The sequence below is a fragment of the Neltuma alba genome, unplaced genomic scaffold (genome assembly GCF_004799145.2).
Source record: "Neltuma alba isolate B1F8T4 unplaced genomic scaffold, ASM479914v2 tig00002210_pilon, whole genome shotgun sequence".
Lineage (NCBI taxonomy): Eukaryota > Viridiplantae > Streptophyta > Magnoliopsida > Fabales > Fabaceae > Neltuma > Neltuma alba.
Window position 1 is genome coordinate 4,438 of NW_021632782.1, and position 12,783 is coordinate 17,220.

At 30.8% G+C, this 12,783-nt stretch overlaps 2 protein-coding genes across 3 annotated transcripts in view; both read left to right on the forward strand.

The window, feature by feature from the left end:
* The first annotated feature begins 312 nt into the window (after positions 1 to 312).
* On the forward strand, positions 313 to 1,728 carry LOC114720226 (vestitone reductase-like). Its single transcript, XM_028905857.1, has 4 exons — positions 313 to 433; positions 628 to 1,152; positions 1,288 to 1,480; positions 1,587 to 1,728. Exons 1-4 carry the CDS (start codon positions 313 to 315, stop codon positions 1,726 to 1,728), a joined length of 981 nt encoding a protein of 326 aa, XP_028761690.1.
* Positions 1,729 to 4,445: 2,717 nt separating this feature from the next.
* The window catches only part of LOC114720164 (vestitone reductase-like), a 29,246-nt gene continuing 20,908 nt past the window's right edge, over positions 4,446 to 12,783 (forward strand). Inside the window, exons 1-4 of one of the 2 annotated variants that reach the window (XM_028905797.1) lie at positions 4,446 to 4,567; positions 4,787 to 5,311; positions 5,408 to 5,600; positions 5,693 to 6,098. In XM_028905797.1, the coding sequence (XP_028761630.1) occupies positions 4,447 to 4,567; positions 4,787 to 5,311; positions 5,408 to 5,600; positions 5,693 to 5,834 (981 nt within the window). In that variant the 5' untranslated portion in view covers position 4,446 and the 3' untranslated portion in view covers positions 5,835 to 6,098. Of the gene's footprint in view, positions 4,568 to 4,786; positions 5,312 to 5,407; positions 5,601 to 5,692; positions 6,099 to 12,783 lie in introns of those variants that run through there. The other variant, XM_028905804.1, reaches the window with a different exon arrangement.

Below are 12,783 nucleotides of genomic sequence, written 5' to 3' on the forward strand. Positions count from 1 at the left end.
AAGGCAACAAGAAAGATGAGAAATTTGACTTCTGGGCGCTGGGACGTTCTAACGGTAAACTAGGCGAAAGGAGAAACTAGTATTCCATCACTACCACGCAAGACTGACGAAAGCTAATCCAGTGAAATTAAAAATTACCAACATTCTGAGTTTTCTAATTACTGCGAACCAAAAGATGAAACGTGTTTGTTTTTGGATGGCTCTGTCGCGACAGTGCCAATGACAAAGAAAAGGGCAAATATACTTCTGCCCTGTGTGTCTCCTGATTCTTTGTTGCTTTAACAAAAGGCTCAAAACTGCGTTCTTCTCCGAATGGAAGACACCAAAGGCAGAGTATGTGTTACTGGTGGTACTGGCTTCATAGGTTCTTGGATCATTAAGAGACTTCTTGAAGATGGCTACTCAGTTACTACTACCGTTAGATCCAAGCCAGGTTTCAATGTTTGCCCATTTATTTGAACCAAATATATGAACTGCTTTTCTCTGTCGGGTTTGTCTTGTTCATATACAAAACCTTTCTATCTTTCATTGTTTATCTGAATTCAGTAATATTTTACAGATTCAACTAGCTAGGATCATTTTCCTCTTTGGGAAGATGGGATCTTATGATTTTGTTTTCCATTGCAGAACACAAGAAAGATGTGAGCTTCTTCACAGATTTGCCAGGAGCATCTCGGAGGCTACAAATTCTGAAGGCAGACCTACGCGAGCCGGAAAGTTTCAAGGAAGCCATTGAAGGGTGCATTGGAGTATTCCATGTGGCTACTCCAGTGGATTTTGAGGAAGGGGAACCTGAAGAGATTGTGACCCAAAGATCCATTGATGGGGCATTGGGAATTCTGAAAGCATGCCTCACTTCAAAAACTGTGAAGAGAGTCATTTACACTTCCAGTGCCTTTGCTGTTAATTATAGTGCCAAAGAAGAGGAAGTGAAGGATGAGAGCTCATGGACTGACGTGGATTCTCTTAGAACTTCAAAACCATTTGGATGGTCTTATGCAGTTTCTAAGACATTGACAGAGAAAGCAGTGCTTGAATATGGACAACAAAATGGATTAGATGTTGTCACTGTGCTTCCCAGTATTGTTGTTGGATCCTTCATTTGTCCTAAGCTTCCTGGTTCTGTTGGTTCGGCACTCTATTTTTTATTAAGTACATGCTTCAACTTGCTCCATGTCACTTTCAACGTAGTTCTAAACCTTTATTTATAATCTTATTTGGTTTTGCAGATAATTTAATTAGTTCTGTAAGTCATTAAATGTTGGTGTCTCCGAAATTCTGATGCAGGTAAGAAAGACCCATTTGCTTATCTGCAGCTACCTATGGTGCATGTGGATGACGTGGCAAGAGCACATGTATTTCTGCTTGAACATCCTAAGCCAAGGGGAAGATATAATTGTTCTTCATGTCTGGCTACTGTTGAAAAACCACTTGAAATTGTGTCTGCTAAATTTCCAGAACTTCAAATTCCAACCATAGAGTGAGTTCTGCTGACCTTCATCATGTTTAATTTCTTTGCAAAGATATGATAATTTGATTCAAGTAAATGACTTGTCTTCCATAATTTGATCTCTTATTTGTTGTAGTTCCTTAAGAGAAAGAGCTAGCCTGAAAGTTTCAGATCTGTCATCTAAGAAGCTTACAGATGCTGGGTTTGAGTTCAAGTATGGACTTGAGGAAATGTTGGTGGATGCTATTGGATGCTGCAAAGAAAAGGGTTATCTGTAGAGTTATAGGATAAAGAGTTTCCTGATTATCCTATGAAAATATGATATATAGAAGGTGTTTTATTTGTCTTTATAGAAAATATGTTGTGATTGAAAATAAAAGTGGCAAATTATTGGCTGGTATGTATCTTTGTAAATATTAACCGGCTCATTAGAAATTTTGTTTGGCTCATAGATATTCTATAACAAAAGTGTAAATTTCATATAAATTTTTGATTTAGCCTCTTAATTTTATAAAATACTGTCTTTCTGGTCTTTTAACTCAAACGTTGTTACTCTCAAATGATAATTTTTCAGGCTAATTATTGTTTTTTGAGGAAAAAAACTAAATTTGGTATATCAATTTTAAGAATGTTTTCTCAATATTTAAAATATTAATGTCAGCATATGTTGTTAACAATACTCAGATTAAAATACTAAAAAAATACACCTTGTAAATTAAATCAAAATGAAAATTTGCGTAAATTTATAGAATTAAAGGTGTATTTTTGTGTCTCTGTTTTTTTCTTGCATCTGGCATCTCGCATTTAATGAGGAATTGCTGTCTTTTACCAGCTTATGTTATTAATTTTGATTATCTTATAAAATTTTGAAATTTTAATTTTTTTTATCACATGTATTGGAACTTTTCATTTAGATTTCTTTTAAAAGGCTAAACATATGATTTTTATTCTTCATATAGGATAAATAATGTAAGTTTAAGCGATTATATAGACCATTTAAATTTATTATTTAAAACTTTTAAACAGATTCTTGCTGCAAAATTTATAAATAAATTTAGTCAGGTATATGTCTATTAAGAGAAACAATCAAATTCTCATTCAAGTTTGTCATACTTACCTTAACTAAATTACTTAAACTTCTGTTCCAATATGATAAAAATATTAAATAAATAAAAATAAGGAAAAGAACCTCTGAAATTCTTCAAATAATTTGGGCAAAATTCTGGGATTTAAAATAAATGAAGGGTAAACTAGTAAATCAAATTATTTTAAAATAAATTTTGCTTTTAGGATATTCTTAACATAGTTAATAGTATAGATCAAAGCGTGTGATTTGAAAATACAGGGAAGCTCCATATAATCAAGATAAATTTCAAAAAAGGTTACAGTACTCCATATTATAATATATTTTTATAAAATATATGTTAATATACTATTTTTATTAATATATATATATAAATATATAACACCAACAATGAAGTCTTTTCATAGGTGGGTTCGGTTACATAGATAGCTAGTATATTTGTATAAAAAAAATATTTAAAAAAGTATATTTTTATAAAAATATATATATTTCTATATAAATTAATCCCCTCATAAATCAAATCTTAACCTTTATAAAACCTAATAATCTTCTTTGGACCTTGCAAATAAAACGAGAGAGGCGATGACAAGTGAACTCTGCTAAGATGGAAGAAAAATCATGGAGAAATTGAGTAAATTTTTTTTATATCACTAGTCTAAACTTTGATGCAAGTTTGGGTTAAAGATTAGGCATCTTATTGGGCAAGAAATAGGATAGAATATGATTGAAAGAAAATATAGTGGTGGTAGAAGGCCATATAATTAACTTTCAGTCTACATTTGAGCTAAGCAGGATAAATTCTATCCATTTAAAATTTGATCTAAGAATTGAAACAGGAAGTAAAGAGAAAGTGCAAAGAAATCATATCCTGAAAAATAGGATTAACAGAAAAAGAGGGCCAAAATTTAAACAGAACTTTTGAATGATTTTTCATCTTTCTTCTGTATAGAAGTAATTTGTTGGCAAAAAGAAATTTTAGAATAATTTTCCTTCTTCCAATAATGATTTAGCTGAAATCAAAGTCATGATCACAAATCATAATGCGGCTTTGTTATCAAATATCAACAAAGAAAATGAAAAGAAATGAATACCCACCTCTTCCTCTCTTTATGTTCATGATTTCGAGATTGACTTTTTGCTCATTTTGGCCCTCTCGGTGCATGCATGAAAATGAAGTAATATTCCTCTTGTCCTATCATATTTTAGCCCATGTTATAATAATCCACCTCATGAAATTTATTATATGAAAGTTATTAAATTTTAAAACACCATTAATAATATTTAAGATTTTTCTTATTTCCGGCAAAACATGTTGTAAATAAAGAGGAATACTCTTTTTCAGAATAAGGAAAAAATTACTCATAAATTTTAAGTAAAAAATTAAACATAGAGAGATACTAATAAATTTAATTTTTCACAAGTTCTACAAGTTTAACTTGTAAATAACACAATTTGATATAAAATATGAAAATTTCATTTATAAATATAAACCCTTAAATTTGACTTGTAAATATAAATTTTTTAATATTTCTTTATATCTATTTTTTTTTTATCTCGATACTATGAGAGTTTTTTTCCAAAGCAATGAGAAAGATGAGAAATTTATCTTCAAATTTTAGGCCTGAGAGGCTCTAGTAACAAATTAAGGGAGATGGGAAACTAGCATTCCATCACTACCACGCAAGAATGACGAAAGTTAAAGTTAGACCAGTGAAATTAAAATTTTCCAAAATTTTGAGTTGTCTCGTCACAGCAAATCATAAGGACAGGTCGAGAGAAATGAAGTGAACGTGTTTGTTTATGGATGGACCATGTGTCCCAGAAAGAAAAGGACAACTATGCTTGTGTCCTACATGTATCTCTTGATTCTCTGTTTCTTCGACAAAACGCTCGCGCTTCTGTTCTTCTCCGAATGGAAGAGGGAAAAGGAAGAGTTTGTGTTACCGGTGGTACTGGCTTCATTGGTTCCTGGCTCGTCAAGAGACTTCTTGAGGACGGCTACTCAGTTAATACTACCGTTAGATCCAACCCAGGTTTCAATCTCTATCCATTTATCTGAAACAAATATATAAACTGTCAATTCACTGTCTAACTCTGTTTTTCCCTGTTGGGTTTGTCTTGTTCAACTCAAAACCTTTGTATCTTTCTTTGTTCATCTGAATTCGGCAATATTTTACAGATCCAGGTAGCATCATTTTCCTCTTTTCATATTCTGGGAAGATGGAATCTTGTGATTTTGTTTTCCGTTGCAGAACACAAGAAAGATGTGAGCTTCCTTACAAATTTGCCAGGAGCGTCTCAGAGGCTGCGAATTCTGAAGGCAGACCTAAGCGAGCCAGAAAGTTTCAAGGAAGCCATTGAAGGGTGCATTGGAGTTTTCCATGTGGCTACCCCGTTGGATTTTGAGGAAAAGGAGCCTGAAGAGATTGTGACCAAAAGATCCATTGATGGAGCATTGGGTATTCTGAAAGCTTGCCTTACTTCAAAGACTGTGAAGAGAGTCGTTTACACTTCCAGTGCCTCTGCTGTTGATTATCTTGGCAAAGAAGATGAAGTGAAGGATGAGAGCTCATGGACTGACGTGGATTTGCTTAGAACTTCGAAGACATTTGGATGGTCTTATGCAGTTTCTAAGACATTGACAGAGAAAGCTGTGCTTACATTCGGAGAACAAAATGGATTAGATGTTGTCACTTTGATTCCCACTTTTGTTGTTGGACCCTTCATCTGTCCTAACCTTCCTGGTTCTGTTGGTTCAGCACTCTTTTTTTTACCTGGTACAATGCTTCAGCTTAGTTCTGAACATTTATTTATAATCTTATTTGGTTTATGGAGATAGTTTAGTTCTGTATGTCATTTAAATTCTGATGCAGGCATGAAGGGCCCATATAGATATCAGCAAACACCTATGGTTCATGTTGATGACGTGGCAAGAGCACATATATTTCTGCTTGAACATCCCAATCCAAAAGGGAGATATAATTGTTCTAAATGTTTGGCAACCATTGAAAAAGTGGCTGAAATAGTGTCTGCTAAACACCCAGCATTTAAGATACCACCCATGGAGTAAGAGTTCTCTTGTCCTTATTCTTCTTGTTTGAGCTGATATGAAAATTCAGTTCAAGTAAATCACTTGTCTCCTCTTATATTCATTGTAGTTCCTTGGAAAAAAGCAGTGGCGTGAGATTTCTAGATCTGTCATCTAAGAAGCTCATAGATGCTGGATTTGAGTACAAGTATGGGCTTGAGGAAATGTTGTTGGATGCAATTGAATGCTGCAAAGAAAAGGATTATCTGTAACTATTATATATATATATATATATATATAATAGTGTTGCGTCAGACTAGCCTGTCAAAAAATGGTGTATGTAAGGTGTTCAATAATAATATGACCAATATGTAAATGGCCTTGAAGAAGTGAGAGGTTAGGGGCTACGGGCTATTAGTGCCTACCCCTCTAATTCACAAAATATATATAATAATATGGTGATAAGTGTTTAATTTTCGTGTTGGAAAATACATGTGTGCGATTGTAAATTAAATTGCATTACAAATTTTGGTTCAGGATGTCTCTTGTTAACATTATGACCTTACATATGTGTGAGTTTGAAATGTTGTTTCAACAGAATGTGGGACATGATTTGTAGTAGTGATAGGCTTGCCCTGAAGGTGTTATTTGTAAGAAGCAAAGTTTGTTAGTGGAGGCTTTGAGTTTATACTGGCAAGTTCACATACCAAGGAAAAAAGATCTTCTGGTTTACTCCCTGCTTCACACATCTGCTTTTAACAACAAATGATTAGCATAAAGATAATAATGATCTGGGGTTGCCACTATTTTTCTGAACACAAAAGAATTTATATATCACTGCTTCAATTAATTTTTATTTGAATTTGTGAAGGGATTTGAGAGAGAACTAAATCTGTGAAGGAAGGAGATAAACTGTTATATACACTCTTCTGGTCCTAAATATAAGACCTTTATACTAGTGTATATAAGAGTCTTATATTTAGAACTAGAGGAGTATATATATACATTGATTAAACTGTCGATACTCACATACATAACAAGGGATCGATGTAAAGGGTTGATGTTGACTTTAAAAGAATCGCTTGATTGTGATGAGTGAACATGATTTTTTTATATTCGAAACTCAATAACCCAGACTGGATTGACTATCATCCCACTAACTGAAAAATGAATAGAAACAATTGTAATCTGATTCTTTTAGTCCTAGATATAACTAGTTAAGTTAGTTACTTATATTAAATATATGTTAGTTTTTTTAAAATATCCCTTCAAACATTTGCCTTAGAAGCTGCCCTCATGGATAAAAATGCAATCGATAAAATTAATTTTAAAATGAATTATAAATTTATGAGACAAAGCAAATTGAAATCTTGCATATAAAATCCAAACAAATCTCTTAATTAGCTCTTACATTTAGGACCAACTGAGTTAATTTCTATAAAAAGTCAATAGCTTATAAATGGTACTACCTCTAGTCTTAAATACTCTTTCTCGTTCTTATTATAAGTTTTAAATAACTAATTCACAGGCAACGAACAAGTAGTTAAAATTAATTAAAAGTAATAAATAATATGCTAAAGATATAGTTTTATTTTCAAATATACCCTTATAATAGATAAGAAAAAGGATGAAAAAGAGTACTTGGGGATAGAGCCGGGAAAACGGGCAGAGCCCGTCGGGCCGGCCCGTTTAAGCCCGTTTAAGTCGAGGGCCGAGCTTATATTTTGGAGCCTTGAAAGAGAAGTCGGGCTTAAAAGGGCCAGCCCTGTAGGGCCGGAAAATAAACGGGCCGGCCCGTTTAGGCCCGCCAAATTTTTTTTTTTTAATTTTTGTCTTTTTTTCTTAACTTAAAAAAGAAAACCCTAATATTTTAAACATAGCATACTCTTAGTTTTATTTATCTTGGCAGCTCACATAGATAGCATTCACAAAAAGAAAAAAAGAATCACTATAGCTGTGGGAAAAATAACCAAAAAAACATGAAAATTGCAAAATTTAAAACTAGGTATATTCATAAAAATATATTGTTATTTATAAGTTGTCAAAACCTATTAAAATACTGTATCTATAATTTTTACAGTCTTTATTTATCATTCTCCCATATTTTTTATACTTGAAATATAATTGATCAAAAAATCTTTTAAACTAAAATAAAGATCTATATCATTTTTATAGTAGAAACAAATTTAGAACTAAGAATGATGGACTCTTTTCTTTTTTGTCGGTATGATAAATGATTATTCTTTATGTATACTATGTTTGTTAGTTAAACTTTTTTGTTAATTATTTATAATCAAACTAGATCATCCACATTGTAATTATCTACTGAACTTAATGCTTATTTAATTGTTTATGTCTGTCCTCTATTTAGTTTGTTTATTCAATAGACTTTATTATACTGTAATATATGTTTAGACATGATAATGTTTATATTTGTGACTCAATTTTATTTATATTTATACTTTTTATTAGTAATTTTTATTGTTTCATTTTTATTATTTTGATAAAATATACAAAAAAAATAAAAATAATTATTTTAATTAAAAAGACCAGAAGCCTGCGGGCTAGCCTAAGCCCGTCATCTCACGGGCCGGGCTTGAAAAAATGACTTATTTTTGGAACTCGGGCTTAAATGGGCCTGCCCGTTTAAGCCCGAGCCTGTCACGGGCCGGCCCGTTTTCCCAGTACTACTTGGGGAGATGCGACAAGAGGGTATGACAAAGGAGAGAAAATAGATAATTAAGGACAAAATTAAAAATATATATAAATATATGAAATGTTTAGACAAACTCTAAATTGAAGTTTATAAAATGGATCAGATCCTCTACAAATTTGAAGCTTATAAACAAAACTGGTGAGAGTATAAGATTTGTATTATAAACTAGATTTTATATTTAGGACCAGTATAATTGGATAGATATAACAGGCTTTGGGTGCATTTGTGTTAATTTTTTGAAATGTTTATATTATTGATAATTACTCCTCTGGTTTTATTTAAAAGATACTTCCAGCATATTTCACATAGATCAAGAAAAACCTTAAATTTTATTAACTCTCATTTAAACTTTAATAACTTTTTAACTTTATCCTTACTTAATATACATTATACATCATGTAATTAAAATCAATACAACAATAAATGAGAAATAAAATTGTACATTCATACAAAAAATTTCTCTTAATATCCTATAAATAGAAACAAAAAATATTTTTTCTTTCTGCCTTATAAATAGAATGAGAGGAGTACATCGCTTGGTTGGCACACGACTGGAATATTAATATGGGCTATGCTTAGAAGAAGGCTAATGAAAGTGCTAATTTGGTTGGCTAAACGGGCACCATTTTAAGAGGGTCTTTTTTTGTTTTTTGGCCTTTTACTAGTCGCCCTAAGGGTGTGTTTGGTTGGAGGGGTCCCTCCCCTTATTTGGTTAAAAATTTTGAAGGGTTGGGAAGCCAAAATGTCTTCTCCCCTCCCCTTTCCCATTTTAGCTCCCCTCCAAATTGAGGGTTTTTGGAAAGGAGCTAAATTTTTAGACCATTATATCCTTATAGTTTTTTAAATATTCCACTTCTATCTATAAAATATATTATTATAATATTTATTTCAAATAAAAATATTATTCTAAGTAAAAAAATATAAAAATATAAATTATTATAATTAAAAATATATTATAAAAAATTATTTAAAAATAAAAAATTATTTAAATAAAAATTATAATATTATAAAATTAATTGTTTTTTACAAATATATTATTTATTAAATATATTTTAAAACTGAAACAAAAAAAAAGATAACCTAAAGAAAATAAAATTTTATTTTTCTTAGAGCAAATAAAATTTGTTAATTTGATTATTTTAAATATATTATTATATTAATTAGAATACTAAATTACTGTACCAAATTTTTAATGCACATATTAACATGATAAGACTGAATTTTATTAAATTATATAATTTAAATTAAGATGTAAATTAATTTATAAATATATCAATAAAAAATATAAACTAATATGTAAGGGTAAAATGGTAAATTGATTATTACTATCCCTCCCTTTCCCTCCTTAAACTAAACTAGGGATCATTAAATATCTTCCCCTCCTTTTTTTTCTAATCAAACCAAAGAAAGCAAGGATAAAACGTCTGCTTCCCCTTCCTACCCTTACCCTCTCCTTAAACCAAACAGGCCCTAAAGAAGAGGGATACGGTTAGATAAAAGGTTTGAGGTTATCCGTTTTCTTTCTCTTCTTTTTCTCTTCTTTCCCGTCCCTTTTTTTTTTGGACCCCCGAGAAGATTCCCTTAGTTAATAATACCGGTCTGGTAGATAAAAACGGACGCCTTTAATTAATGAAATTATGAAAGTAATGAATTATGCACTGTTTAAAACAAATTAGATAAAACTTAACTCCTAAACGAGATACTAAAAATATACAAGAATATAATATGGAAAATGGAAAGAAAAACAAATAAAGTTCTGTTTTGTTCAGGAGTTAAACTATCTACTTACCTGCAAGTAAAGTTCTCAACATTGAAGATGTAACTTCTGAAACGATGGATAACTCACTGACAACACTACGAATTGCAAAGCCCCATGTCAACCAGAAATGGAGAGAGCTGCAGATATTTAATGTGTGTATATGTATTCACGACCCATTTAAGATCTCTCCTCTGAATCTCTGTTAGGGCTTGTTTGGATAACATAGAAATCATGGTTTTGGAACCCAAACCATAGTTTGCGTCTCAGACTTGCCAAACACCCAGGAAAAAACAGAAACCATGGTTTTGGATCAAAACCATGGTTTAGAATTCAAAACTATGGTTTCAGAAGAAGTGAATTCATTCTACTTCTGACTCAAATGAGAGAGTATGATTGTACCTGTAAGGTAGATCTCAACGATAATATAATTTTAACATTCCTCAATTATTTTTTTATAAACATATTTAATCTTATATTTTATAAATATATACATATTAATTATATTATTTTATATATTATTAACAATTTTATTTTTTCAAATTAAAATATATTATAAAATCTATCTTTTATGTAATTATCATATTAACTTATACATTTTTTAGTAAAATTTGTACATATAAAAAGTTCTTTTGACAACAACTATCTAAACACTCTCATTTATCAGAATCACTTTTTCACAAAATCTATTTTTTCTATAGTCTATTCTCCAGAAACTATTCTCCAAACCATAGTTTGGTTCCATCCAAACACTCTCTTAGTCTGTGTCTTGGCTTGAAACTGGAACGGAAGAGGGAAAAGGAAGAATATGTGTTACTGGTGGGACTGGCTTTATCGCTTCTTGGATTATCAAGAGACTTCTTGAGGATGGTTATTCTGTTAATGCCACCATCAGATCTTCCTTAGGTATATTTCATTTCTGTCCTGCTATTTCAATCATATCAAATTGCTCTACTGTCGGATTTCAGATTTATCTTGTAGTTCTTGGTGCAAAACCTTGTATCTTCTTTTTTTTCAATACAAGTATCTGACATCCATTTCTATTGGTGGAAATTTGAGCACTGTTGATCCAACTACGTTGTATAGATGGTTGGAGGAAAATGTCACTATTACAAAAAAAAAATCATTTTCGTCTGTTCTGAAGGCCTTTTTTCATCTGTTTCATGAGAGATGTTGACAAAAGAGACATAGATAGGAGAAACATATTCATCTGTTATCAATAGACGAGTATGAATGAGTCATACTCATTGTTCCCATTTCAACAGACGAGTATATTAATTTTTTAAAAAATAAAATTTGTAATTGTGTAAACTACAGTTTTCATTTGAACCCTGCAAATGAACTAAACCAAAATAGAGTACAACAGCAACATCAATTCAGCAGATGTAGTTTCCATGCCAATGGTATCCTAATGACATCCTAAACACTAACTTGTGAAAATAACATCCCAATTAACTTAGTGAAGCAAAAAATAATTAAACTCCTTAAACTATGCCTTTCAACCTCATGCGTCATTTTGAAAGAAATATTCTGAAAGAAATTGTCCTGCCAAACGATTTTGAATAGCATCAATGTCTTCATTAGCATAAAAGCTTTGATCATCAAAAATCTGTAAGTTTTGAATAAAAAAATTTAATTTAATCAAGATAAGATAATTAAAAGAAAGCAAGAAATTAAATGAAAAAAAGAACAAATAATTATAATCAAACTAATTATTACCATCTCAAAATCTTTAGTACATCCTGACTCAATAATTTTATACATGAAATGGATAATATCTAGTACTCACACTTTGAACTTTTTGGTTGCAGGTGACACTGTAAATCAAAAGTAAATAATAAAGATAAGTATATGTACATATGGAGTAATTATTGATGAAATTGAATAACTTTAATTAAAACACTTACCAATGATTTGTGTCAGGTCATCTTGTCATTTTTACCGTTGTGCTTCTCACCCCATATATAATATGTCTTGAAAGACATATGACAAAAGAAAATGACAAGACATTAAAATAATTTAATGAAGTAAGAAAATCATATATAAGATGAGAAAAACTTACGTATTGAAGAACATTTAATGTCGTCACTTGGATGATGACCCAATGAATCAAACCAGTAAATAACATTATTTGCAGGGCAAGCGATACACAGTGATCAATGTTTGTTGAAGTATTAAAAAGAAATGAAACCAATGAATTCATAGGAAATTACATATATAAATATATAAAAATAGATATAAACTACTTACTATTCAGTAATTGGGGCAAAGGTCTCTCCAATTGTGTTATCCACGTATTTCATCCTCTTATCAATGGGGTTCTTTAAAGGTTCAAAAGTAGCTGAACACATAAATCTATATAAGTCTCCCTTTCTCATAGAAGTACACAAGTTGTGGAAGTAACTATAATCAAGTTAAAAATATCCCAATTTGTTAGGCTCAACTCTTAAGCTAACAGGTTTAGGGTCTACTTGCGAGCTTTTGGCCCGTTTAAAGGGGAAAAAAATGTTATTTTTCATATTTCTCACTTTTTTAATCAAAAAAATAAAAATAAACCAATGAAATTAGTAATAAAATACATAAATATAAATAAAATTAAGTCACAAATACAATTCAATAAGATCTAAAATATTCATTAATAAGATAACAACATCTTAAAGTTTCATCTGTAGTGTAAATATGCAATAAACAAATATATTAGTAATCTTTTGAAATTTCATCATCACTATAATCAATTACTCTTTTTTAT

What these genes read in the sequence shown, in the direction of transcription:
- LOC114720226 (XM_028905857.1), top strand. Translation starts at nt 313, where the DNA reads ATGGAAGACACCAAAGGCAGAGTATGTGTTACTGGTGGTACTGGCTTC. An exon ending in TACCGTTAGATCCAAGCCAG is followed by an intron (nt 434 to 627) that starts GTTTCAATGTTT and finishes TTTCCATTGCAG; the next exon opens with AACACAAGAAAGATGTGAGC. An exon ending in GGCACTCTATTTTTTATTAA is followed by an intron (nt 1,153 to 1,287) that starts GTACATGCTTCA and finishes ATTCTGATGCAG; the next exon opens with GTAAGAAAGACCCATTTGCT.